The sequence below is a fragment of the Phacochoerus africanus genome, chromosome 2 (genome assembly GCF_016906955.1).
Source record: "Phacochoerus africanus isolate WHEZ1 chromosome 2, ROS_Pafr_v1, whole genome shotgun sequence".
NCBI classification, from domain to species: Eukaryota; Metazoa; Chordata; class Mammalia; order Artiodactyla; family Suidae; genus Phacochoerus; species Phacochoerus africanus.
In genome coordinates, this window is record NC_062545.1 from 248,233,239 (window position 1) to 248,259,260 (window position 26,022).

The window sequence follows — 26,022 nt, forward strand, 5'->3', positions numbered from 1 at the left end:
AAGTATCTATGCAAAGGAAACATTAAATGACTTTCCTCATTCCATAGATGGGCCAACTGAAACTCAGGAAAAATGAGTTTCCCTAAGCCATTGAGATATACAATGGCTCAGCTGGAATTAGAACTGAATTAGAATTAGATAATAATAATTATAACTCTTATCTGGATTTGAACCAGCACTACCAGGCAAGGACTAAGTACAGGGGAGAAATGTATTATGAAACTGGAAATTGGGAAGGGATGCAGAAAGTTTCCATCTATGCTGTAAAACTCTCTGGTGGCTCTTAAATGAGGAATCTTCATTTTAATCTGTTTGATAGCTTATTCCTTGTCATTAAACAATGCCCAAATATTGATACTCTAATATATGCAAAAACTAGAATTATCTATTTTCCCAGCCACATGGCTAGAAAGACCTAAGTGAGAACATTAATAGGAAAGGCATACGGCTGTACTCTGTCCCATCTGTTCCATGGGGACCTTGGCCTCTGGCTCAGCCTAAAACCAGATGAGGATCCTGAGAATTCTGAAGCCCCTCGCCCTTCCTGTCCCGAGCCCTGTTTGTGCTCAGTCACTGCCACCCACACAAGTTAACCGTTACTTTGGACCCAAACTGACCTTTGCACCTAACTTATGCAATTCAATTCCAATGTATTCTTTGCCCAACAGCAACAGCGGAAAGCTACTCCTGGCTGACGGTCCCTATGAGTCTGCACAATGAGGGCACAAGAAAGAGGTCCCCAGGATTCACTGGCAAATGAGGACACAGGGTAAAAGGGCAAACAGACACCTTCCAATGTGGTTGCTCTGGGGTGTACTGCATGGCACCCAGGTTTTACATATTCCTATCTTCTTGCACACAAGGCCTCTGTAGCAGGGGAGCCTCCCTGAGATCTGCCAACTCATGGCTCACTTAACACATTTAACCCTTGTCAGGAAATATGTATGAAGCCATATGCCAGGCTCTGGGGCCAAGTGTGTACATCTAGGACCTCAGAAGGAGGGAACTGAGCAATAGTTTTCCATACACTGTGGGCCAGAACTATCTTGGAGCTGCTAACTTCTTCCCCTATCTAGTGTGCAAGGCCGGTTCTGACTATGTGAGCTAACAAAGTGGTACCAAAACCCTAAACAGGATCCATTGTTTAAACAATGTATCTAGAGATCCAAGCCAGGTGGGTCAAGAAGTAGCTATAGCCAGCACATCAGATCCCTAGGCATTAAACCTTTTGTGCAGATAAAGGAAAGCTTGCTAAAAAGGGCCTATGCCCTCAGAGACACCAGGAAATTGGTTGTGGTGCTACTGACACAACTGACCTACCCTGGACCCCTGTCCCATCAGCTGCACAAGGGGCAGGCCAGATCTTTCCAGCTCTGACCGTCTAAGCATCTGCAACCTGAAATAAACCACCTTAATTTCTGGTTCAGCAAAATACACTTCCTGTAGGAATCAGGAAGGGAGATAAGGAGCAAAAGCTAGCAGGCAGGAGGTATATCATCTAGAAAAGCCCTTTTGTGTCAGGATGTTGTGTCCCTCCTTCCTCCTTCAATAAGAACTCTGCTATGAGGCCAAAAATTGTCTTTTGACTAAGCCTGCCTATCTCTCTAATCTTAACTCTTTTTAAACAGATAAGCAATACTAAGCAAGAGCAACAGGGCTAGTAGAGATTGGTGGAGTCTGGATGGTCCAATCCCAAGTCCTTCTTTTGAACCCTGTACTCCTGATTTCTTGGTTGACCTTGGGGAAATCCCTTCCCTGCTTTGAGCCTCAGTGTTCTTATCTGTAAAATGACAGGTTTGGGTTGGACTACCCTTTAGATCTTGTATCATAAGGTGTTATAGTTCTTTCCGGTACTCACTGGCTAATGGACATAGCACAACAGAGGCAGTTTCCCATGACATGGGCTACTGCCACCATGAAAAGAGGCACGGGACCTGGACCACACAGCAGCTAAGAAATGAGATTAGGAGATGAACTTTTAAATCTTGGGGAACACCAGGACCTGGAAATAGCCATGGGAGGTTGGGGCAAAGGCAAGACAGAGATCAAAAACTTTAATGATACCACTGAAGAGCAATGTGACCCAGTGGTTTAAATTATTTACCAATTCTAGAGTCAAATTATTTCTATTTAAACCCTACACGTGGACTTCCCTTGTGGCTCACAACATAACCACACAGCGTTGCTTCTACAGTGGCTGTGACTCAACCCCTGCCTCAGGAACTTTCATATGCCGCAGGTGCAGCCATTTGTTAAAAATAAAATAAAATAAAATAAACCCTACCAGTGCTCCTGACTAGCAGTGTAGACTTCAGACAAATGACTTAAACTCTCTCAGTGCTTTAAGTTCCCCAGTTATAAAACAAGGAAATAAGAGTTGTTTGTGGATCTTAAAGGGATTAGCCCAGTTAACAACCCACTTTTAGTGCCTAGGACATGGAAAGTCATTCTAAGTTGTTTGCTTTTATTATACTATATATTATATAATATTTTATTTTACTATTATTATTATTACCAAGACAGGTAGAATATGTAGATTCTAGTTCCTACTTTCTCACTAGTGACCTTGGGATTCAGCTCCCTATCTGTAATATGATGGACTGAAAAAGTGTTTCTCAAACTAGTATGTATGTGTATATATGTGTGTGTGTGTGTGTGTGTGTGTGTGTGTGTGTATATATATATATATATATATATATATACATATATAAAGGATTATATATGAGTTCTCTGTAAGGATTTTTAGTATTTTGTGTTTTCATTCATTTCAATAATCATCTAAACAAATGTGAACATATCTGGATTTTCTGAATGCTTACATTTTATTTTATTTTATTTTAGTCTTTTTAGGGCCGCACCTGTGGCATATGAAAGTTCCCAGGCTAGGGGTCAAATCAATCAGAGCCGCAGGTGCCAGCCTACACCACAGCCATACCAATACCAGATCCAATCCACGCCTGCAACCTACACCACAGCTCACAGCAAAGCCAGATCCTTAACTCACTGATCGAGGCCAGGGATCGAACCCATGTCTTCATGGATACTAGTCGGGTTCATTACCCCTAAGCCACGACAGAAACTTCTGAATGCCTACTTTATACCCAAGTCCTGGCACAAGACTTCAAGCCTAGGTTAATATCTGTGTTTGTGATTGTGTTAGCATCAATATAATTGTGGCAGACTAATGAGAAAGGCGCCGATGCAGATGCTATTTGTGAATGATCAGATTGGACCAAATGATATCAAATGAAGGTCACTGGAAAAAATGATTGGAAAATTGAATCATTAGCACATAGTAATATAGGCTGTCCAAACTCAAACGAATGAGCATTTGCTACTATAGTCACATTGCTACCTATAATACAGCTTTAGCTACACAGTGTCAGCTGTCTTACTACATTAACAGTGTTAATCTGAACTGTATTGGTTTGGCAATTTTGTTTGCTTTTAACATGTAAGTTAGTATGGGTCATATGGCTGTATAACAGCCTATAAGAATAAGGAGTTTATATCTAGTTTCACATGTATACATAATTAACATTACAATAAAAAATAAATTTAGTGACCATAAAGGGACCTTGATATTTTTGTTCTTTTAAAGAAGGGCCAAGCATTAGTCTAGTTTCAGAAACACTGAATGAAATTATCTTCAAGAACCCTTATAGTTCTTTGAGTCTAAGAAAGATGATCATTTTGGTTACAGATGTGTTAAGATTCATGAGGACAGCTAAATGTGGGTGTAGGCTTAGAATTCAGCAAACAGGGCTGGGCAGGGAACAGAAACTTAGAAGCCAAGTTCAAAGAGGTGCAGTTAAACCCAGGAGGCCAGACGAGCTCTCTAGGAGTATTCAGAGAGGGAGAAGCAGAGAGCTGATGTTGGAGCTGAGGGAAGATCACCCGGCCCTATAACCTTTACCCTCTCATGGCAAATACCATCCACCTGAGCATTAAAGATGACCTCAGGATTACTGGAAGGATTGTTGTCCCATCCAGAAGTTAACAGCTTAGACCCCTCCTCAGAAATACTACAAATCTGTTTTATATTCCTCTAGGCTTGCAGTCAAAGCTAAAAGGAGAGGGTCCACACTGACACTAAGATATCTGGGCCACACACTCACTTCCTTCCCACTCACCGGGCAAACAATTAGTGCTCTCGGAGAGCCTGGGAGCCCCCACGGCTGCAGCGAAAGGAAGAGTAAGATGGCCCAGGGGCAATTCTGTGCCAGATTCTGGAATTCAGAACTCAGGCCTGGGCGCTAGCACAAACCAAAGCTGTCATTTCTGTCTGGGTGCAAATCTGCCCCCTATGATAGGCAATGGGGCTGGATCAGGACCCCACACACAGTCCTGTGTCCACTGGGGCCAGATTCAAACCATTGCTTTAAGAAAATCAAGAAGACTCCCCTTTCCCCCCTCCTCCAGCCTGCAACTCAAAGTCAGGAAGCACAGAGAATCCCAAAGAACCCCAGGCTTACTGTTTGTCTTCTTCTGAAAGTGAGGTTCTTCCACAGCAGTAACCTCAGTTGAGTCCAATAAGCCATGTTACCTCAGCTGGCACCACAGCAGCCTGCGTGTGGCTCCGCTCGGGAGCCCCGTGGAGGAAGTGGCCAGAGCTCAAGCAGGGGCGCTGTGGCTGGTCATTAACTGAAAGATAAAGCAACAAGGGAGAGTGCTGTCAGTTTTTGCTGCAAAGCTACACTCCGGTGAAAGCTGTTGCTCAGCCCTCTCACCTGAGCTCTCAACACCCAGGTCTGCTTTATGATGGCTTCTCCATAAGGCACAAGTCCCTCACTTCCAACCCTGGGGTCTAGTAGACAGGGATTCTGGAGGTTTTCTGGAAGCAGACTGGGAGTGAGTCGTTATAATCCGAATCATTTGAGCTCCACTACTGTGATCATTTGGGAATGAAAAATGCCCTCAAGAAAGCAGACCTAGGCAAGCAACCTTAGGTGGGCAAAACACTGAGGTTTCGAAAGGCACTTGGAATCCCAGAGACCTGCCTCCTTCCTCTAAGAAAATGCCTCCCCTCTCAGAAGATGTCAGCAGCATTTACAAACTTTGCCTCCAACCTGGAGTGACTTAGTATTCCTTGAAATTTGCCAGAGACTACATTTTCACCTGGCCACAAAGTTGAGCTTTTCCAGGGATAAATGACACTGTTGATAAAGCAGTTTCTGAATCTGGAAAGCCACAGGAGGTCTTAGACGACTGTGAGTAAACACCAAGGAAATGCCACGGACACCTGGCTCCCAGGTGATGAGGACAAGCCTGGTGCTGTGTGTCTGTGTGGAAAGAAAACAATATCCTGCGGAGAAACAAGGCAGCTGAGGCAGATGGAGAGCATCTCCTGTGAAACTGACAAGCTCCCACTGTCCGGATACATGCACGCTTCTGGCTTGCTCCACTTGCACCTGCGCACAGGGCCCCGGCTACTCCTTGTCAGGTGTAACAGGGGCCTCCTTTGGAGACTGTTTTGCCAGGCTGGGGGGAGGCAAGGTTCTCATAAACTGGGGATACAACCTTCTGTATGTCCCGGCTGCCCCTTCAACAATGGCTGTCATTTACTGCTGGAATAATCTTAAGTCATCATAATAAAAATAAAGGTGGAAGAGGGCAGAAAATGAAAACCGGAAGAAGGGAGGGATATACAGGTTAAAGCTGCTGCCACTTCACAGTCATGAACCTTTAGCAGAAACCAGAAACTAGCTTCACCTCTAGAATGGCTCATTTAATCATGGTGGCCTCTGGTGGAGTAGAGGTGGGGGTGGGATACCAGGCATGAGGAACAAGCAGCAGAAAGAGCAATGAATGTAGTGAGCACTTGTGGACATGAAACCAAGTTCTGGACTAAAAGTCTGTGAGTCCAAATCAAACCTCGATACAAAGGTCAACCCCTAGCAGGATTGTACCCTCATGGCCCCCACCCCACAAGGACGTGGATTAAAACTCCTACAGGAGCAAAGAGGATGGAGGGAGCCTGCCCTGTCTAAGAAGAAGGACTGATTCTACTACTATGGATTTTAATCCATGCATTGACAAGCCAACAAATCAGGAATTCCTCTGACACAGTCAAGCCTTAGGACCTATTTCTTTTGTCATTTGTTCAGCAAACCTTTAGATGGACGCAGCCCCCTTCCCCCAAATTCTCACTCCAAATAGAAGAATAGTTAAACGGGCAGCGCTGTGTCCATCTACAACTTGTTGTTTAAAGACAGCAATTGGCCTCCAAGTGCTGAGAGCCAGAATTCGATTGTGAGACACATGCTTGTAATCCCAAATTATTCTCAAAATGGTCTGGGACAGGGCTTGCACTCCAGAAACACTGTGATAAATAATTAGCTAGATTTTTCTCATGCAAAAGCTGCTCTCCAGGAATCACTTAGTTGATTTAGAAGCTGTAAGAATCTTTTCAGATCCCCAAGGTAACAATGAGAAGGTTGGAACACAAGTTTGTAATTAAAAAAGGAAAATTAACTTAGCAGAGAGAGAGCCTAGATGGGAACTAGGCCCAGCTTCCCAATTATCTGCCCTTGGCCAAAGCTTTATGCTCTCTGAGCATCAATTTCCTCATTATAAAATGGGGTGAAAACACCTACCGTGCATGATTTAACGGATCTAACAAGATAATATAAACAAGTCCCCAACAAAGTACATGGCACCCTGTTAGTGCCAAAGAAATGAGTTCCCTTCTCCCCACTTTTCTTTCTCTGATCTATCGGTTCCCTCGAACGGAGAAACAGTTTTATATCCTGTCCAAACACTCTTTTCTACTCCATTATCTCTAGCAAATCCCTCGGGGGTTTCCAGCAAGGTAGGAGAGGCAGAGGAGGAAGAATGAAACCAGTATGGCCTAATGTTAGAGATCTCGAGACCCCCAGGCCCAAACCAGGACATCAAATCACCTAAATTCGAATGGAGAACCCCAGAAGAAACAAGACACACCTCTATAAGATGTTCACAAGAAGAGAAAGGCCAGGAGAAGGCTTTTGGGAGAGTATCTTCCTAAAGCAGAGTTTCTGGGCCTCCAGACATGGATCCTAGCCCAGGAGACCCTCCAGGAGATGTGCAGATGAGTTAGCAAGTAGCCCAGGGCAGCAGTAGAGGGTCCTGCTCAGGCTTCACTGGGTGCAAACAGGCAGGCTTCCAGCCCCACCAACCCTGGCACAGCCCCAGGCCCCTGCCTGACCCTTCCTCCTACCTCAGGACACAGTAACCATTGCTGGGAGCAATTTCACCCAAAGAGGAGAGTTTGGCAATACCCGAATTCCTCCGCTCAGGTAACTAAAGCCAATGGGACATTTCTATATCAGTTGTCCAAGGAATTGAACAAACAAACCAAAACAAAAAGAAGGCCGTATTCTGTACTAAATTTCTCAATGTTTCCAAGCTAGTAGCACACACACTTCTGCCCCCGTGCACATTTCCAGTTACTGGCTGGAAAGGGTCCTACTTCACAACCATGGCCAGTCAACAAGCCACTCTCTTCTGGTTCCTGGGTGACCACACCAGCCCCTTCACTGGGCTCCCTGCTTCTCCCCCTCCCCCATTTATCACAGGGCAACCAAAGTTATTCCACTAAACCAAAGATCCAAATATGTCACTCCCCCACTTAAAACCCTGGGCCAGCATCTGACTGCCCTGAAGATAAAGTCCAGTCCTCACCTCGGTTTTGCTGGTCTCCTCCAAGACTCCACCACTTCCTACCTCCTAAACCAGGGCCCAGAAAACTACTCTTGGGCTCTGAATGGGCTGTTCTCTCTTCTAGCACTGGGCCTCCTGGGTGCTCCTGGTCCTAAAACCCCTGCTGCCAGCACTGTCAGAATGGCCAACTCTTTCTCAACCTCAGGACCCTGTCCCGACCACCTTCCCTGCACTGACATTGGTGAGGAGCCTCTGCTTGGCGCACCCAGGGCAGCCTCTGGTTTCCACCGCATCGTTCCTGCCACACTGAGCCTGCGGAACCACTCCTGTTTCTTCAAGGCAGTTTTCCACAGCATACAAAACAGTAGCAGGCATGGAGTAAGCCCTCAGGGAATATTTGCTTAATTAATTAACTGTGAGTTGGACATAAGAAATAGGGTTTCAGAATGGAGGGGTGGTGTGGTAACTGATTTCTCAAGCTTGATTAACCAATTCAAGCAAATTGTCCCCAGTGAGGGGGCTCTGTGTTCACTACACACTTGGGACGACCACAAGGGCTGCTGAGCTTCCCAGGTGACTCCTGGGACATCCGGGAAAATGTCATTGAATCTAGGTCTGCTTCCCACAAATACCAGGTTTGGCTAAGGATGGAGCAGGCCCTCCCAAAGCCAGAGAAGCCATGGCACCTGCTCTCCACCCCCTTCACAGCAAGTCCTTGGGTGCACCCTCTCCAGGTCTCTGCATCATCACCCAGGTGGACCACTCTTTACCAAAATTTAACATTCCTTCCATACTCTCAGCTTTTCTGTATAGTGTGACCTCACCGAAACGACTCTTCAAACAGTTGGCCAATTTTTTAAAGACGCTTTTACATCAAATGTCACTGATATTCTAAAATTATCTAGAGAACACCACAACCTGCTAAACCCCGGCCTTCTCAAATAAGCAAAGATCATTAGTTGCTGAGAAATGCAAGCTAAAACCGCAATGGGATACCCCTATATACTCTCCAGAAGTACTAAAAAATTTTAAACTAAAAAGCATTAGTATGTGGAGCCACTGGAGTTCTCATACACTGCTTGTGGGAATGAAAAATGGAACGGCTACTTTGTAAAACACTCTGGCAGTTTCTTCTAATGTTACGTACAAACTTACGATGGAGCCCATCCATCCTGTCCCAAAAGAAGTGAAAGCATATGTTCACACAGAGATTTGTTTGTGAATGTCTACAGCAGTCTTATACAGAATAGCCCAAACTGGCAGCAATCCAAATGTCCATCAACTAGTGGATAAATTAAAATGGAATACTACTCAGAAATAAAAAAAGGACAACACTATGAATAGAGGCAACAGCATTGGTAAATCTAAAAAGGCTTATGCTAAGAGAAATAAGCCAAACAGAAAATATTACACATTGTATAAGTCTATTCCTATGACATTCTGGAAAGGTGAAACGATGGGTAGAGAAATCAGATCAGTGGTTGCCATTGGCTGGGGGAAGACGGCCTGGAAAGAGCATTGAATGACGGAAATATTCCACATCATGACTGTGGTAGTGGTTATACAACTATTCACATTTATCAAAGCTCATCAAACTGTACACATAAAAGACTAAATTTAACTGTATGTAAATTATACATTAATAAATTGACCTCCTCCCTCAAAGAAAATTTGTGCTCTACGATAATAATTAACATACTCTAGGAGTTCCCTGGTGCATCTGCAGATGGAAGATATGGTGTTGTGACTGTGGTAGCTTAGGTCACTGCTGTGGCATGGGTTTGATCCCTGGCCTGGGAATTTCCACATGCCACGGGTGATACTTAAAAAAAAAAAAAATACTCCACAAGTTAAAACACCCCTTGGAAGGAGTTCCCGATGTGGCTCAGTGGTTAACGAATCTGACTAGGAACCATGAAGTTGTGGGTTCGATCCCTGGCCTTGCTCAGTGGGTTAAGGATCCCAAGTTGCTGTGAGCTGTGGTATAGGTCACAGACGCGGCTCAGATCGCTGTGGCTCTGGCGTAGGCCGGCGGCTACAGCTCTGATTCAACCCCTAGCCTGGGAACCTTCATATGCCACGGGAGCGGCCCAAGAAATGGCAAAAAGACAAAAAAAAAAAAAAAAAACCACTCCTTGGAAGACCTAAGAACTGCATCATGAAAAGACTGATTATAATGTGATTCTCTAGGAAGGTAAACAGTGAATAAAATCTTCACCCCTGATCACTCCACAAACAACTGCAGCCTTAACTCTGCAAGGCTCCCATTAACCACAGCAAATATTTGCTGAGTGCCTATGACGCAAAGGTGCTGCTCTAGAGAATGGAGATTCAGCCATGGACAAAAGAGGCCAAGTACCTGCTCTCATGGAACTTCTATTCTAACAAGGAGATGGAACACAGACAAACAATAGTGTGTTGTTAAGGCAGTGGCTAATAGCAGTAGTGAAGAAAAATAAAGCAGAATAAGGAGCAGAAAGTAATAGGGGTGGGGAACTCCCTTCTTTAGAAAGTTTAATGAGAGTGGGCCATATGCCACTGGCAAAAAGGTCACCAGGTGACACCTGGGATTGTGAGTTCTTCTAACTGTTCCCTAAACCAAAACCTTAAATGCCAAAGAGTCAGTGATGCTGGCAAAAGAAAAAATACAGGTTCCCACCTGGTGCCAAGGGAGAAACAACCAGCCCAATCAATATTGCCCCCACTGCCCCCAACCCTCTTCCTCACTAAAGCATTTGGCCCCTTTGACCGTCACATGTAAATTTCAAAGAGAGGTAAGAAATTTTAAAAAGAAAGGAGGGGAAAGGAAGAGGAAGACAAACTAAAAAGATAAGGTGAGAGGGTTTTTTCCCCACATGATGAGGTCAAAAGGAAACCAGGAACTACTTCCCAAACTGCCTTCTACCCTTGTAAAGCATTAACCCTACCTATGGAACTGCAGTAAGGAAAAAACAACAAATGTTTGCGCTGCTACCAGAAACTCACAGTTTGTACCGTAACAAAGGGTTGGTTGGTCTTTTTCCTTCCTGCAAGGACACTCTGAGGCTGGGCTTCCATCTAAAGGTGGGATTCAAGCCCTTATCTGGGGCCACTTCCAGAAAGGACAGGCCCTACTCCTTGTGTGGTGGTAGGGTACACACAACCACCATTTCTCATTGGAGCAGAGAGGTTGGCCCTTCTTGGCAAAAGAGGACAACCTTGTACAAGGCCATCTTCTGGCTGATAGAAAGAGTTCATTGCAGCTTTGAAGACCTGCACTCACCACACCCCAAACTTAGAGAGAAAAGGGCCCCCCAAAGCAAGTGGCTTGCCCAGACTCACCCTCAAGAGTTACAGCGGGCCCTTAGGTTTCTTGAGAAATAATTCTGTCAACGACTGTTCCCACTTTCCCACTACTATATTCCTCCTACACAATTATGTTTGTTATTCTGAACACATTTCTATGAATTCTACCCACATAGTTCATATACCCAGAATATGCAGTCAGCAACTGATTTTCACCCTTTGAAAACAGTGGTTTTGTGACAGCTATTTCCCTAAATTTTAAATAAAAAGACAGATAAATAAATATGAGTGTTTGTTCTGCACACAAATCTCCACATAGTTACCAGAAGTGAGATAGAAACTGAAATCTGTGACAACGGCTATCACCCACTCTCCTGAGGAGACTGTTTCTGGATGTCTTATCTCAATAAATAGCTAGCCGGTAACCTACAAAGCAGGGGGTGGATTTAAAACAGGACTTGACTACATCCCACAGGAACTGTAAAGATGATGGCACTAAAATTCAACCAGTGGCCTCTTCGTGAAACGTGGATGCAAAAGCAAGAATCACAGGTGCTGATGCATCTCATCTCCAGAGGATGTAGACGATCCTGTCGAATGAGGATGTGAAACCTGTAAGCCCACCAGGCAGAGCACGCTTGCTTTAGAAAAGGACTATTCTTTAACTGCCTCTCGGACCATCTGTCTCTAGACCAGTGGCCAGAGTCAGGGCAAAGTGAGGTTACTGACAGCCAGTGGAACAGGTTCACTGCACCCATGACTGAAGACAGGGTATGGCTGCCATGGTGAAAGGGGGGGATTTGGAATTGCCCCGTGATCTCTCCCAGGCTGACCCATCAGCTTTACTAAGCCTGAAATTAATTTGACTGCCTCAGTTTCCTTTCTGGCCTCCAGATGCCACTGAGCACTCTACCTGCAAGTTCATTCATGCCAATCTTTATATTCTATCCCCTTGCACTCCCCAACTACACTGCAGATCCACAAATTCAGTGAAACTGTCCTTAGTCACCATTAGACCCTTAGAGGCCTGCAGAAAGGCCATGGGCTAGTACTCAGCAACCCCTGAAATTATGTTCCTATTTAAACCATAACATTTTAATACTCAAGTTTAAGGAGGAAAAAAAAAAGATGTTAGAAACCCTCCAAGATAAAGATCAAGGTTAAAAGGAAGCCATTCTATCATTCTAAACGATTTCTATCATTCTAGCAGGTTTTTATCATTCTAGAAGATTCCCATCATTCTAGAAAGGTTCTGCTATCACAATACCTACTTAAAAATATATAGATCCAATAAATTTTATCAATATTAACTGTAGAACTGTACGTAAAATTCCCTGTAACTCAAGGGAATTTTTTTAAAGTACCAAATGTATTGTACTTCCTTGATTATTAGTAACAATAAGTGTATAGATAACTATACATTCTTCTTTCACCCTGGGATACATATTTAATTTCCTGAACAAAGGTATTTGCTAATACCTAATTTTCAAAAGGAGGGTTATGGCATGAATACATAAAAACTGAAAGGTAGGGAGTTTCCATCGTGGCGCAGCAGAAACAAATCCGACTAGGAACTATGAGGTTGCGGGTCGATCCCTGGCCTTGCTCAGTGGGTTAAGGATCTGGCATTGCCGTGAGCTGTGGCGTAGGTCGCAGACGTGGCTCAGATCCTGCGTTGCTGTGGCCCTGGTGCCGGCTATTGGCTGCAGCTCCGATTTGACCCCTAGCCTGGGAACTTCCATATGCCGTGGGTGTGGCTCTAAAAAAAAAAAAAAAAAAAAACCCTGACAGATAGACAAGGTACATGAATATTGTACAAATCTAGAATAAGCTTCTAAGAAGCATAATTCCTCATGCTGTCAACAATTCTATTTTTAAAAAGATTTAAAAGTTTTAAACCTATTTCCATCATTTCACTGATATTTGGAGAACCAAAGATCCGCTGATCACTCTCAATGTTCCACAGTTGCTACCATCTGAAACAATCTCAGGACGTGTAAAACTGACATGAGCCAGGGTTTCTGAAAGCAAATCTGTCCTGTACCCTTGTTTCATCGTTGTAGAATTATGGAGAAACTCTGACGAGATATTAGAGATGGCCCTTCTTCCACTGCTAATTTCCACTAAACAAACAGAAAGCAAATGTCAAAGAAAGACTTCAGTAAACAAATCAGCTATTTGCTTTTTCCCTGTTAGCAGGTATATAGCATATAGGAAAAAGGAACTTTTCCCCTAGAAATGAAATACTTGTCAATATTACACGTCATAGAAAAAAACAAAAACAAAAACAAATTTTCTCAACCACAATCATAATGTCAAAGTAAGAGGTACCTGCAGGGGAGGAACTATCCAAGAACACAAACCCTGAGTTATACAGAAAAACAAGGAAGCCAGTCTCCATAAGCAATCCTTTATCTGCTGACAAACTTGACTGGATAATGTTCTGTCTTGTTGGAGGAGGGTTTTCCAAGAGAATTTTAGGATATAAGGCTTACTGCCTGGACGAGCAAAAACCATTTTGTTTGGTTTACATCTCCGAAGAGTCAACATCTTCAGATGTTCAATCTTCTCCCAGCCTAAAAAGTTTATTTTTATAGAAGTGCTCAAAGGACTTGGGGACAGACAAACCCAAATCCCTCCACTGCCTTCCCCTTCCTGTGGGCCTATGCGCCCTGTAGCAAAATCCCTCAGACGTTCTTTAACTCTGATTTTCTTGGGCTTCCCGTGAGGCTCACAACATAACTCTGATTTTCTTGAATTAACTGGCCCAGGAGACAGAAGGGAGGTTCTGGAGTCAGAGAAAGCAGAGTTTGAATTCTGACTCTGCTACCCACCAGCTCTGGGACCCTAAAGGAATCTGAGTCCTGGATTCTCTCCATAAAAGAGAACTAATAATGAATATAAAACATTTGGCCAGTTCCTGGAACAAAGTTAAGTATCCAGTAAACGGCAGCTCTTATAATGATTAGTGCTGCTGACTTCACAGGGTAAAGCAAGCATTCATCAAGGGTGGGGCACCAAGCAGGCAGAATGTTAAAGAATCTCTCTTCTCCCTTCTTTGTCCACAGATGGAATAGTACTATTCCCCCCACAAAGCCTTTCCAGAACACACTAGAGCTCTCTGCAGTGCCCAGCTCAGCGGGAGATGGGAAAGAGTTACACTGGTATCCTGGTGCCTCTTCTACCATCATTTTGCCAAAAACCTCCCTTTTAGGGCCCCTACCACCCTCTTACACTCTTCTCCCACACTGGGGGCCATCCGCTTCTCTGTTCCATGCAGGCACCATCCCGTTCTCCACGTCTCCAGCTCCTGGCTCAGTTTTCCTCTCCAGCCCACTTCCTCCAGCTTCCAGGTCAATTACCTATTTGCAACAATTCCTCCATGTCTTTGGCTTTCCCTACCCCCTTCTCCAGTGTACCAGCTGCTCAGGCAATCCCTGCTAAATCTGAATGGCAGCATCTTACTATCCTCCACAACACTGAGCCCAGGGCTCAGGACACCTCGGTAATCATAAACATTTGTGGAATGAAGCCCTCTCAAATCAGACCTCAGGGATGAGGAAAATTAGTAAAAGCAGGTTCACTACAGGAACAAATCAGAAATGTCACTGAAAGTACAGGTTCAGGTAGCTCAAAAGCATGACAAAATTTCCAGCTATGCTCAAAGAAACAAGTTAAATGGAAGTGTATTTGATTTGGTTTTCCTCAAAGCTGCTCTCATTTGTTGGGAAGGACATTCATTTTCATTGATTTCACGTGAGCAAAGGAGAATCTGTAGTTTACCAGCCTGAGGCTCGAGCCCCGGTAAACATGCCAACCAACAAGAATACCACCCTTAGGGGCTCAACACAAATACATGACTGTCAGCATTGGTCAGGAGCCTTGACTCTAAACCTACAGGCTCAAGTCAAGAACTCACTCAACAAAGCATAGCAACATCTGGATACAATTTTTCCACCTCAACACTTAATTCCTTTTACTTTTGCCCAAACAAGTTATCTCATCTCTAGGATCTCTTCCAGTTCTAGTTCAGGGAAGTATATGACCAAACCCAGCAACCTTCTTGAGAACATCCTCTTTCTTTCACCAGCCAGCTGCTTAAGGCAATGCAGGCACATGTCATGTGTCTGAGATGCTTCTGTCCCTGCAGCCCGGCAAGGACCAGCTGACCAGGTAGTCAGGGCTCCAGGGAAGGTGCAGAGGCACAAGGTCTAAGCCCTGCCCTCCCAACTTCATAACTGAACTTCTCTCTAACAACCAAAATAAACCTCTTTGCTGGCTGTCTTGCTGAATTAAGGAAGAATAAGATCACAATTTTAATTTCACATACTTATGATTCTGGGGTAAAAAAGGATGTTGGCTCTTAAAAAAAAAATGCCATGAACTCCATTATTTGAGGTCTGGGTGGATCCTCCCAGAAGAACTCAATCTGTATTATTACAATATCATTATTCTGAGTATTCCTTCTAGAAAGTGCCATTCTCATTAAGATCTTTTTACCAATCATTTTATGTGCCAGATAAAAAAGTGCTCTAGGAAAGATGAAACTAAACTATTGGGTGGACATTCTACTAGCCTCTTCTTTCAAATGCAGTTTACAGTGGCATTTAAAATGCACACACTCTCATCTCACAATCACCAAGGGCTAAATGTTTACACTGGGTGAACACAGTCCCCAGTGAAGTTCTACCTGAGGACAGAGAACCCTGCTGGTCTCTGCAGCCTCCAAGGCCACATCCCCTCCCCTCAATGGAGACCACGGGAACCAAGTATCAGACAGCCAAGGAGAAAGTCACTCTGTGATCATGTGAAATGGGACTGGAGTTGGAAACTGAAAAATGGCACTAATTCCACTAAATTTGCAAATCCTGCAACAGACGGACAACTGGATAAACACTACTTAACCAAAGGCTCTCAAAGTCCTTTAATTAACACAATCATTAAAGTAAAAAACAAAAACAAAAACTATCTTTAATCACAATCCTAAAAGGCTAAAATTAGCACACAGTTTTGTACTTTTGTATAAAGGAAATGGTACCCAGGAAAGACTCAACCTTCAGGATTTCTGTGGAGGTTTCCTTCTGATTCAAACTTATAACCAAAGAGCAATTTTCTCTGAGAGAAAAAAAAAAAATCTAGTTGAAGAAGCCATTAAGATTCAAAATGGACCAAGAGACAGAATAAATGAGACTGATCAATTATTCAAAGATCCAGTGTCCACTGTAAGTTGAAAGGATAGACATATAGACACAATTGCTTTTTCTCTCCTAAATACTGTGAACAGTACTTTAAATTCTGGTATAGTAGTGAGAAGTCTGGATTAAACAGGCAAGAAGCTAAGATTTTTAGTTCCAGTTGATGACAGCCAGAGAGTGATAGATGCCATTCTATCACTTTGAGCCACAGAACAGAAAACAAGCCTTTATGGTCAACAGACTGGAGTATATCTTCGGAGTCTAAGAAAACTGCCTGGAGCTTGGGTTTCAGACTCCAGTTTGAATCCCCAGCTCTGCCATTATTGAAATAGGTGAAACATAAACACATTATTTAACGAGACTCTGTATCGGGTGCACCAACTGAAAAATGGGGCAGCCTCAGTATTTCCCCAAATGTAGGAAAGTTACACAAAACGAACTTAAGCAGTACTTAAATTCCATTTAGAGGATTTCAGGGGATGGACAGGCACAGTATTAAACACTCAATCACACCATAAGAAAATGTTGTTCTTTTCAGCACTTCTTTAGCCTCCTTTATAAAAACCGTATTCATTAAGGAGAAACTTTGTGTTTGGTCTTATCTTCAACATGTGCTTAATTTCCCTTTTTTTTTAACATAGTGAGAGCAAGTCTCAGAGTCAGCACCTTTAGAAAGCAAGTTTATTTTATAGGTAGGGTATTTAAAAATTAATTGGTTTTTATTCTCCTTGTTTTTAAAGTGATTTTTTTTTATTTTACAAAGTTTTGGGGTTTTTTGAAATTGTTAAATTATAGTTGATTTACAAAGTTCTGTCAATTTCTGCTGTACAGCAAAGTGACCTGGTTACATGAAAGTGATCTTTTATTTGAGAAAATTGGTATTCATTTTCAATTTAGAGGACCAATATAAGGTTAACATTTTAAAGTAGATGTACTCTATTCACAGTAGCCAGGACATGGAAACAACCCAAATGTCCATCAACAGATGACTGGATTAGGAAGATGTGGTATATATACACAATGGAATACTACTCAGCCATAAAAAAGAATGACATAATGCCATTTTGCAGCAACATGGATGGAACTAGAGAATCTCATACTGAGTGAAATCAGCCAGAAAGACAAAGACAAACTCCATATGATATCACTTATAACTGGAATCTAATATCCAGCACAAATGAACATCTCCACAGAAAAGAAAACCATGGACTTGGAAAATAGACTTGTGGCTGCCTGATGTGAGAGGGAGGAGTGGGAGGGATCAGGAGCTTGGGGTTATCAGACACAACTTAGAATAGATTTACAAGGAGATCCTGCTGAGTAGCATTGAGAACTATGTCTAGATACTCATGTTGCAACAGAACAAAGGGTGAGGAAAAAAAAAAAATATATATACATGTAAGGATAACTTGATCCCCTTGCTGTACAGTGGGAAAATAAAAAAAAAGAGGAGGAGTTCCCGTCGTGGTGCAGTGGTTAACGAATCCGACTAGGAACCATGAGGTTTTGGGTTCGGTCCCTGCCCTTGCTCAGTGGGTTAACGATCCGGCGTTGCTGTGAGCTGTGGTGTAGGTTGCAGACTCAGCTTGGATCCTGCATTGCTGTGGCTCTGGCGTAGGCCGGGGGCTACAGCTCCGATTCGACCCCTAGCCTGGGAACCTCCATATGCTGCGGGAGCAGTCCAAGAAATAGCAAAAAGACCAAAAAAAAAAAAGGAAAATAAAATAATAGAAACACTAAAAAAAAAGTAGATGTACTGATGATTATAAAAATGTGAGTCAACTGAAATAATGAGTGGCTTACATTCTGCCTGTTTCAGAGTTACAGTGAGGAGTAAGTGAGGTAATGGACAGGAGAATGAGCCCACACGTGCACATCTACCCAGAATCTGTGAGTAAAATTTCAGTCAGTGAGGAATAAGAGTAGAGGGTACAGTGCAAAAGGATGGATGTGAGATTCCAAAATGACAAGGAGCCAAAAAACAGCAGGAAGGGGTTCTTCAAGAAAAATCAGGGAAAAGAGGAAAACCTTGTAGAGAGAGAACAAGTTAACAAATACCTGCTGAGCCAGACTACATGCTACTCATCGGTGAGAAAACCAGGTACAGTGCATGCCTCTTAAAATCCAGGAGAAAGCTATCAAAATGGTCAGTCTTATTTCGAAGAGCCTTGAACACCAAGGTAAAGACTATTGCGGTGCCAGGCCCTTAAAGTCTTTTGATATTTGTTTAGCACCTAGAACATTAAATGGTGTTTGAAAAATATTTGCTGAAGAAATGTATTTCAGTTTAATGGTATTTTTTGGTACCTTAACAATAGACAGATACACACACACACACACACAATTATGTCTTCCTCTTCCCTTTTTTTTCCAGTCCCAGAAATCACTCCAGCTAAGGTTAACTGTCACTTACATCCCAAGGCCCTGCATCAGGAGAGGAGAAAAGTCTACAGATCAATCTAAACTCATTAGTCCAGGCCTTTACATTCTCTCTGCCTTTCCATGGAAAGCTGCCACTTCCATCAGTGTTGACTTTATGTCAAGCTTAGATCATCTAAATACCAGATCCAATCGAATTCAAGCTGGCATCCCCTTGGGGACTTGTTTCCTCAAGAAAACAAGCTCGGCTTGACTCCTGGCAAAAAGCAATTACTCCCGACCTGGCATTCTACAGAAATTTTGCAAAGCAATTGTAAATGGGGATATGAAAGCCAACAACTTCTTAGCAGTTCCTTCCCATGCCCACCTCAATCCTGAATCCTCTTGCTCCTTTCCCCTCTTCTTTCTTCCTTCTAGTCCTAATCTATTATGACCTCCGAAACAACAAACTCAGGGCAATGCTTTGAAAACTTTGTGTCTTGCCCACCTACTACCCTGAGTGAAAGTCTTCTGAGATATTTAGAAATACTTTATAAAGTTAGTCCACATCTCATCCTTTCTCAGAGGATGAATGAGTCTTAAAAGTCAGTTAGCTTTTTTTTTTCCCCCTACCATATATTTATTGGCTTAACAGGTTTGCAATACAAGAAGCAAAACCTACACCCAAAATGGAGACATCCAGAGTGGAGATTCCAAATGAACATTTCATTTTAGAGAGCTTCTCCAGATGGTGAGTTGGAAATGAGACAAATGTCTCACTGCGTCTCGCTAAATCCATGTTTGTTCCACTGAAATGTAGTGAGATAAACTAACCCCTCTTTCCTTTGCATGTCAGATGAAACTCCCCTTTTGGTTCTATGATTCAAGTCTTTGTCCATGTAATGCAAATAAATAGGCAATTCCAAAGCTTCTCTCTTCTATCTTCTTCTCCTCCCATCATCTTCTTCCCTTCGTCACTCATCAAAACTCTCTTAAGCATTCTCTGGGTGTTTCCACTCTACCTCTCCAAATCCACAGCTCTGTTGCACAATGCTGAGCCTGTCACTCAAAACATTGCTCTGGGCAGTTCCAATCAAAGACACATCCTTTTTCCTAAATACAGACCTAGAGTTAGAGGACATAAAAGCTTGAAGGGCTCTTTAAAAGCCATGTACTCAGCTTCTTTCATTTCATCAACGAAGAAACTAAATCTCAGAAAAGTAAGGTGACTTGCCCAGGGTTACATGGCTAAGGAAGTGGGTTTTCTGAAATTATATGTAGAACATAATTACATGTCAAATTATATGTAATTATACATAAAATTTGGAGTGTACATGCCTGTGTTTATTTTTTTTTCTGAAGCGAGAATCCATAGCTTTTATCACATTCTCCATGTAGTCAAAAAATCCTCTTCCAATAAACAAAAACCACTAGTTGGTTTATATATACAAACTTCTTCCTAGAAGTGTCCTCCTATTATAAAACATCTTGAACTTCAGGACTAGCCAAAAAAAAAAAAAAATGCTTTGACTTTCAAATGCTTCTTGGAAGTTGGATTTGGCATAGAAAACGTTTCAGTTCCAAACAAATACTTACACACAGAGAGACACAAAGAATGAAAGAAAAGACTAGATCCTATACATAAAAGGTTGTTTGGGGGGTTTTAAGTATTTAAATTCTCAATTACTTACTGAACTATCTCATGTTAAAAAAATAAATTAATGTGCAAATAAATGTACTTTAATGTGAAACATCACAGGCTACAGCATTTTCTCAAATCAAGGCTTCCTCAAAGAGAAATGAAACTGAATGGAGTCAGAATTGTCTACTATACAAAAAGAAAGCTAGTCTTAACTAATTTAAGTACATACTAGTATTTCTCAATCTATCATAAACCTAACCTCAACTATTCTCATATAATTCTATTCCTAAAGTTTTTCTATGATTATCCCACTATTTTAATTCATCTTCTAGAATTTAGGAAACAAACATAGTTTCCCATTCTCTTTGACTTGTTCAAGTCAGCACTTATTGAATCCCCTTCTGTATCAAGGAGGGTGAATTAAGGACCAGAAGAAAGAATCAAAGACTTCCTCCTGGAGAAGCATACCTTCCAGAGGAAGACAAATAAATGTTAACTATAACAACAACAACAAAACAATTCAACACATGACATGAATAGGACTGTGATCCAATCCTATGGGAGCAAAAAAGAAGAGGATAATTAATTTTAACTCAGTGTTGGCAGGAAGGTGTGAATCCAGGCAAGCTAATGAGAAGGATGGCATTTAAATCAGATCTTAAAATAGATTCTCAAAATGGAAAAAGACAGGACCTCAAACTTTATTTTGTTTTAGGAACCATATCTGATGTGCCTCAGAGTAAATGCTCTTTGCTGTAATACAGTTTATCATCTCAACAGAATGTACAGTTGAGGCTCCATTTGAAAGCATTTTCACATAACAAGATTTTTTCCCTCTGCCTTCAAATATTTCTAAAATGCACCTCTCTAAGACCACACTTATGCTGGCTACCTATCCAGTAAACTATTTTCAGGTGGAACTATCCAAATGAAAACCAAGACTCACTCTTTGCCTTTTACTAGTATTTCATTTATTAACCTTTGATTCCTTCGTGAAGTCCTTACCCGGTATTGGTAAATTCATGGAAACCAAACTGCCTGTGGTGCAATCTCAGTTCCACTGCTTACTTGGTAGGCTACTTAGTCTGTCTATACCTCAGTTTTCCCATCTGTAAAATGAAGATAATAGAGCTCATCTCATCTGGTTCTCGTGAGAATGAACTGAATTATAACATGTCGAATGCTTAAAACAACTTCCAACATACAATAAATCAACAGTAAATGTAATTTTTTACCAAGAAGAAATGTTTCCTAAGAGTCTATTTCAGATGGGCTACATCAATTTAGTAAGCAAGAGGGGTTCCCATCCAATTTCACATTTATAAAGCCGACTTTAAAACTGTATTTACTTTCAGAGAAATATGCCTTAAGAAAAGGCTAAATTTGATGCCTGGACAGTAATGGCAGTAACAGAACTAGCTTATTTCAGAAGGTCCATGGCATAATCAGGAATAGAACAAGCACACATCATATTGTATTATAACCAATTTTTTAAAAACTCATCAAAGTTAGGATTGACAGCTCAACTCACAGTTTTCTTCCCCTTTTCTTTTGTTCCTCATACTTTTACAGCCAAATCCTGTCACTCCATTTTCTATTTATCACACAAGAAAACATTTCAAGATCATCACAGACCTACTCACAAATATTTGACTAAAACAAAAGCAAATCTTTCATTTTAAACCAAGTAAAGAATTAGGGTTGAGTAAATTTTATCATCTGTCCTTCCCATGGTGTTGCAATCCCTACACAATCAATGTCCCAACAAGCTGAAGAGAATTTGGCTGGCCCACTCAGAGCAACAAGGGAAACTGATACAGGCTGTAGATTCTGATAAGAACCAGAGCAGATGAATATACCAGAACAGGGAGCATCCTCAAAATGTCCTCTGCTCACAGCAGCTGAAATCATACCACCTCACTGCTTAGTGTAGGAGTCAAAGAACTCTGAGATTCAGGGTTGGGTTTAAATCTTAGCTCTGGGAGTTCCCATCATGGCTCAGTGGTTAACGAATCCGACTAAGAACCATGACGTTGCAGGTTTGATCCCTGGCCTTGCTTAGTGGGTTAAGGATCTGGTGTTGCCATGAGCTATGGTGTAGGCCAGCAGCTACAACTCCGATTAGACCCCTAGCCTGGGAACCTCCATATGCCTCGGGAACGGGCCAAGAAATGGCAAAAAGACAAAAAAAAAAAAAAAAATCTTAGCTCTGACACTTGCAAAGTGTGTCGCCAGACACTTGTTAGTTAACGTCTCTGTTTTTTAGTCTACAAAATAGGGATACTGAATCAGTTCATTGTAAAGATTAAATTAGTATTTGAAAAGCATCTGGAATAGTAAGTGGCACAAAGTGCTATTTAACAGTGTCTATTAAACAAATATTGCAACAACTTTGGCACATATGATTATTTCCACATGCGGGTATGAAGAAGGTTTCGGTTTTAGTGTAGATCCTCACCCAAAACAGTTAAAACAAATTTTCAGAAAGATCTTTAAAATCTGACACCCAGGTAATTGACCAAAACAAGCATTATATTTGCATTATTTCTTTAATATCAGATAGTAAATAAAAATATATGTGGATTTGAGAGTACTTTAGAAATTCAAGAAAACACATATCTACTGGTACTTTCTAAATTCTCAAAAGGTCCATAATTGGAGTCTAAGACAATGACTACGTAATTATTTTAGGAGCTGAAAACTGAAAGAGCAAAGATATTGGCTATTTAAAATCACTACAAACATAGCATAAGCAACTTGATTTATGGAAAGGAAGAGCCCTAAAAAAATTTTTTAGTGGAAAAATATTCCAACTTCTCTCCATATAAGGTAAATATTACGGAAGATAAGAAAAAGCAGCCTGGCTGAGTTTCATTTGGTTTTATTCATTTTTAATAATGTAAGCATTAAGACTTCCTAGAGCAGAGGTTGAAAACAACCAAGTCCTAATCACCCTTTTCCCATCTTAAGCTACTTTCTCACATTAACTGTAAATATGTTCTAAGCCAAAATGTGTCCAGGGCCCATCACAGGCCTCGATTTGGATATAAATTGAAATACTTGTAAGGATTAAGATTTCAAAGGTTTATCTGGAGGGGAAACACATAACATCAGAGGAGTCTCCTTAAAATCATACACATTATTCTGGAACACCAGGCTTGGTCCCTGAAAAGGTGCTCATACTTACTCTGACTACAGTAGCAATTCTTATCCCTTAAATGGACTGTGATCACTGAAGGCTGATCACTTTGATTCTATTGCTTTTTCTCAAGTAAATACCAATGTGCTCTGCATATCCAATGTTTTCCCCAAATTCTATCAGTTATTAATTAAACATTTTACAGGCTGACAATGGAAACTTTGTACTTGAAAATTATTATATTATCAGAAGAGGGTCTACTCTGGAAGCTTCCCTATGCTTTCATACTTTCTTTGGGAGCGGTGGGAGAAGTGCCTCAAGAGAAAGATATGAACAACAAACAGTGGCCACTAATTTTGCAGTAGGCATGAGGAAATGGGGCCAAAATTAAAGGGGAGATGAGAAATTAAGTACTTTTTTAAAATTAGGATTTAAGTTTTGTCTGAAAAGAAGATCAAAACTTAGAATTGAGTCCCAAACTACTGTTAAAAGAACCAGTAAAACTCTGTTTTTGAACCTGGAAGATTTGTTGAGGTGTTTGTGGGGAGGTGGGGATTAGGCCTTAGAAAGTGACTTACTGATTTTCATCACCAAGGAATTTTTTTTTTATCAATTTTGTCTTCTATTATATGAATGTATATATACCACTCACTCACTCTAACTGTCACTAAAAAGTCTGTTTTTAAAAGCTAATGGTACCGATGTTGCAAAAGACAAGGGCCCATTATTTCTAGCGTCACTTTTCTTTCTTTCTTTTTCCTTCTTTCTCTTTCGCACTCTCTCCCTTTTTCTTTCTCCTTCTCTGTCTCTATTGTTTTTTATTTTGTTTACTCTCTTCTTTCTGATAAGTACTGAAAAAAAGGCACCCACACACAACCCTGGCACTGACCCACGCCCCTAGAACCTTTGGTTTAGCAACGCTCAGGGAATAGGAAACCATTCTAAGAAAACAACCAGATGAGCTTTCGCCTCATCCCCCAGGTTTCCTCCCAGTCTGCAACCATCAGCCTTTACCGGATCTCAGTCGGAGCCCGAGAGCGACAATGCCTCCTAGAGCCCGGCTCCACTCCAGCCAACCGGCCCATTCCCAGGCGACCCGGCCAGGAGGCGCTGTGGGTCAGTCCCCCCATGGCCACTGGCAGCCGGCGCCCAGCCCTCCCTGCCCCCACCGCGAAGCCCAGCCGGCCGCCGCGCTCCGAGTTCTGCACCGCCCTCCGGGGTTACTCTCGGTCATTCTGCTGCTCCATCTCGCCCCAGCTTCCCCATCCTTGCCCAGTCTGAGGCTGCCCCCCAGCAGACAAGCAGCAAAGGGCAGGAAGATGGGGGCGGGGGGCAGGGGAATGGACACCTCAGCTCCCGGTTTCCACAGGCCCTCCTCTCTTAAGCCTAAGGTTTTTAAAAGAAACGAAACTCGTCTCCCGGCTGCGCCAGGGATTCCAGCTCCAGAGAGCGTGCAGAGACCGTTGGCAGACCCCCAGGTTAAACAAAGCCCCCGAAGCCTCAAAGGAACAATAGCGCTACGAACCCGGTTTGGGACACCTCCCAGACGCGTTCTTGCGGGCAAAGAAAGCTCAGCTCCAGTATCGGGGTGCACGGGACCGACTCCCAGGTCAAAGCCCAACTCAGACCAGCTCCTTAAGAACTAAGGGCGGACAATTGTCCTGATGTGCGCCGTCCGACCAGCAGCCGAAGAGGTTTCCAGCCGGCTCAGGCGCTTCTGAACAAAGGGAAGAGCTCAGTGCCAGACCTGCCACTCTCCCGATTCCGAGCGCAGCACCCCCAGCAACACCGGAAGCCCCCGATTCCACTGCCCCTTAAGTACTGCTCCCTGGTCTCCGCGCTCAGAGATGCTCCTTCCGCTCCACCGCCCGGCGAGTTCTGAGCGTAGCGGCGCCGCGTCTTGGGGTCGCCACAGCTCATCCTAGGACGCCTTCCCCCATTTACGCTGCCCCCGCCCCATTTGCCCTGCAGGAGGTGGGAATGTGGGGGTTCGGACTAAAGTCTCCGAAACCCAGAGCTTCCCAAATTCCCCTCGGCCCCGAAACAAAACAATAACGCCCAAGTTGCTGAAGAGCGTCTTACCTGTTTTCCACTTTTGTGTTTGCGTCTCTTGCCCCTACCCCTTGAAAAATCCTTCCCGAGAAGTGTGGGAAGAGGAGCAAAGCGCCTGGAGAAATTGGCTGTGGCGGCGCTGGTAGCGCGGAGACCCCTGTCCAGCCAACCTGCGCCAGGGGAGAGAAGTGTCCTCAAGGCCCCGGCAGCACTCACTCTTCCTCGGAATTACCCGGGTTTTGCCGCGACTAGTTCCTTTTATAGATTCGGCGGCGCTGAGCACAGGGGTTACTATCGGTCAAAGCCTGTTCTCTCCCTCCTTCCCCGCCCGTTTTCCCGGCCTCTGTTTATGTAGTTCAGTCACTCAGTAGAAAGCACGTGGAGCTGCGCCCCGCCCCTTAAATGGGCGACAACCCGCCTCTCACGCCCACTGGGGGCGGAGGGCGCAGGTGGTGGTGCAGCCCGCCTTGCCCCGGCCTGGGTCTGAATCTCTCGCCCCTGCTGGGCTCGTCTGCCCAGGACCAGAGGGAAAATCGGGGCAGGGGGCTGCGCCCGCCAGAGACTCTCCTGCAAGTTCAGGGCAGCCAGAAGCACTAGTAGAAATCGCTTCCTCTAATCTCGTGCTTTCAGCAGTTTTTGTTCCTTTGTTAACTTTTTCAGTCGGAAGGACCTGGGGGGAGGTGGGGAGGGGAACAGAACTCTAGGCCCAA

General features: G+C 43.1%; 1 protein-coding gene across 7 annotated transcripts in view; it reads right to left on the bottom strand.

Annotated features, from left to right (window-relative positions):
- Positions 1 to 25,622, bottom strand: part of ABCA1 (ATP binding cassette subfamily A member 1) — a 132,385-nt gene extending 106,763 nt beyond the window's left edge. For 2 of the 7 annotated variants that reach the window (XM_047768084.1, XM_047768079.1), the window contains exons 1-2: positions 25,343 to 25,586; positions 4,476 to 4,644 (exon numbers count right to left, since the gene is read on the bottom strand). In XM_047768084.1, coding sequence (XP_047624040.1) covers positions 4,476 to 4,541 — 66 coding nt within the window. In that variant the 5' untranslated portion in view covers positions 4,542 to 4,644; positions 25,343 to 25,586. The other 5 variants (XM_047768081.1, XM_047768082.1, XM_047768083.1 and 2 more) reach the window with 5 other exon arrangements.
- Between the last annotated feature and the right edge of the window lie 400 nt (positions 25,623 to 26,022).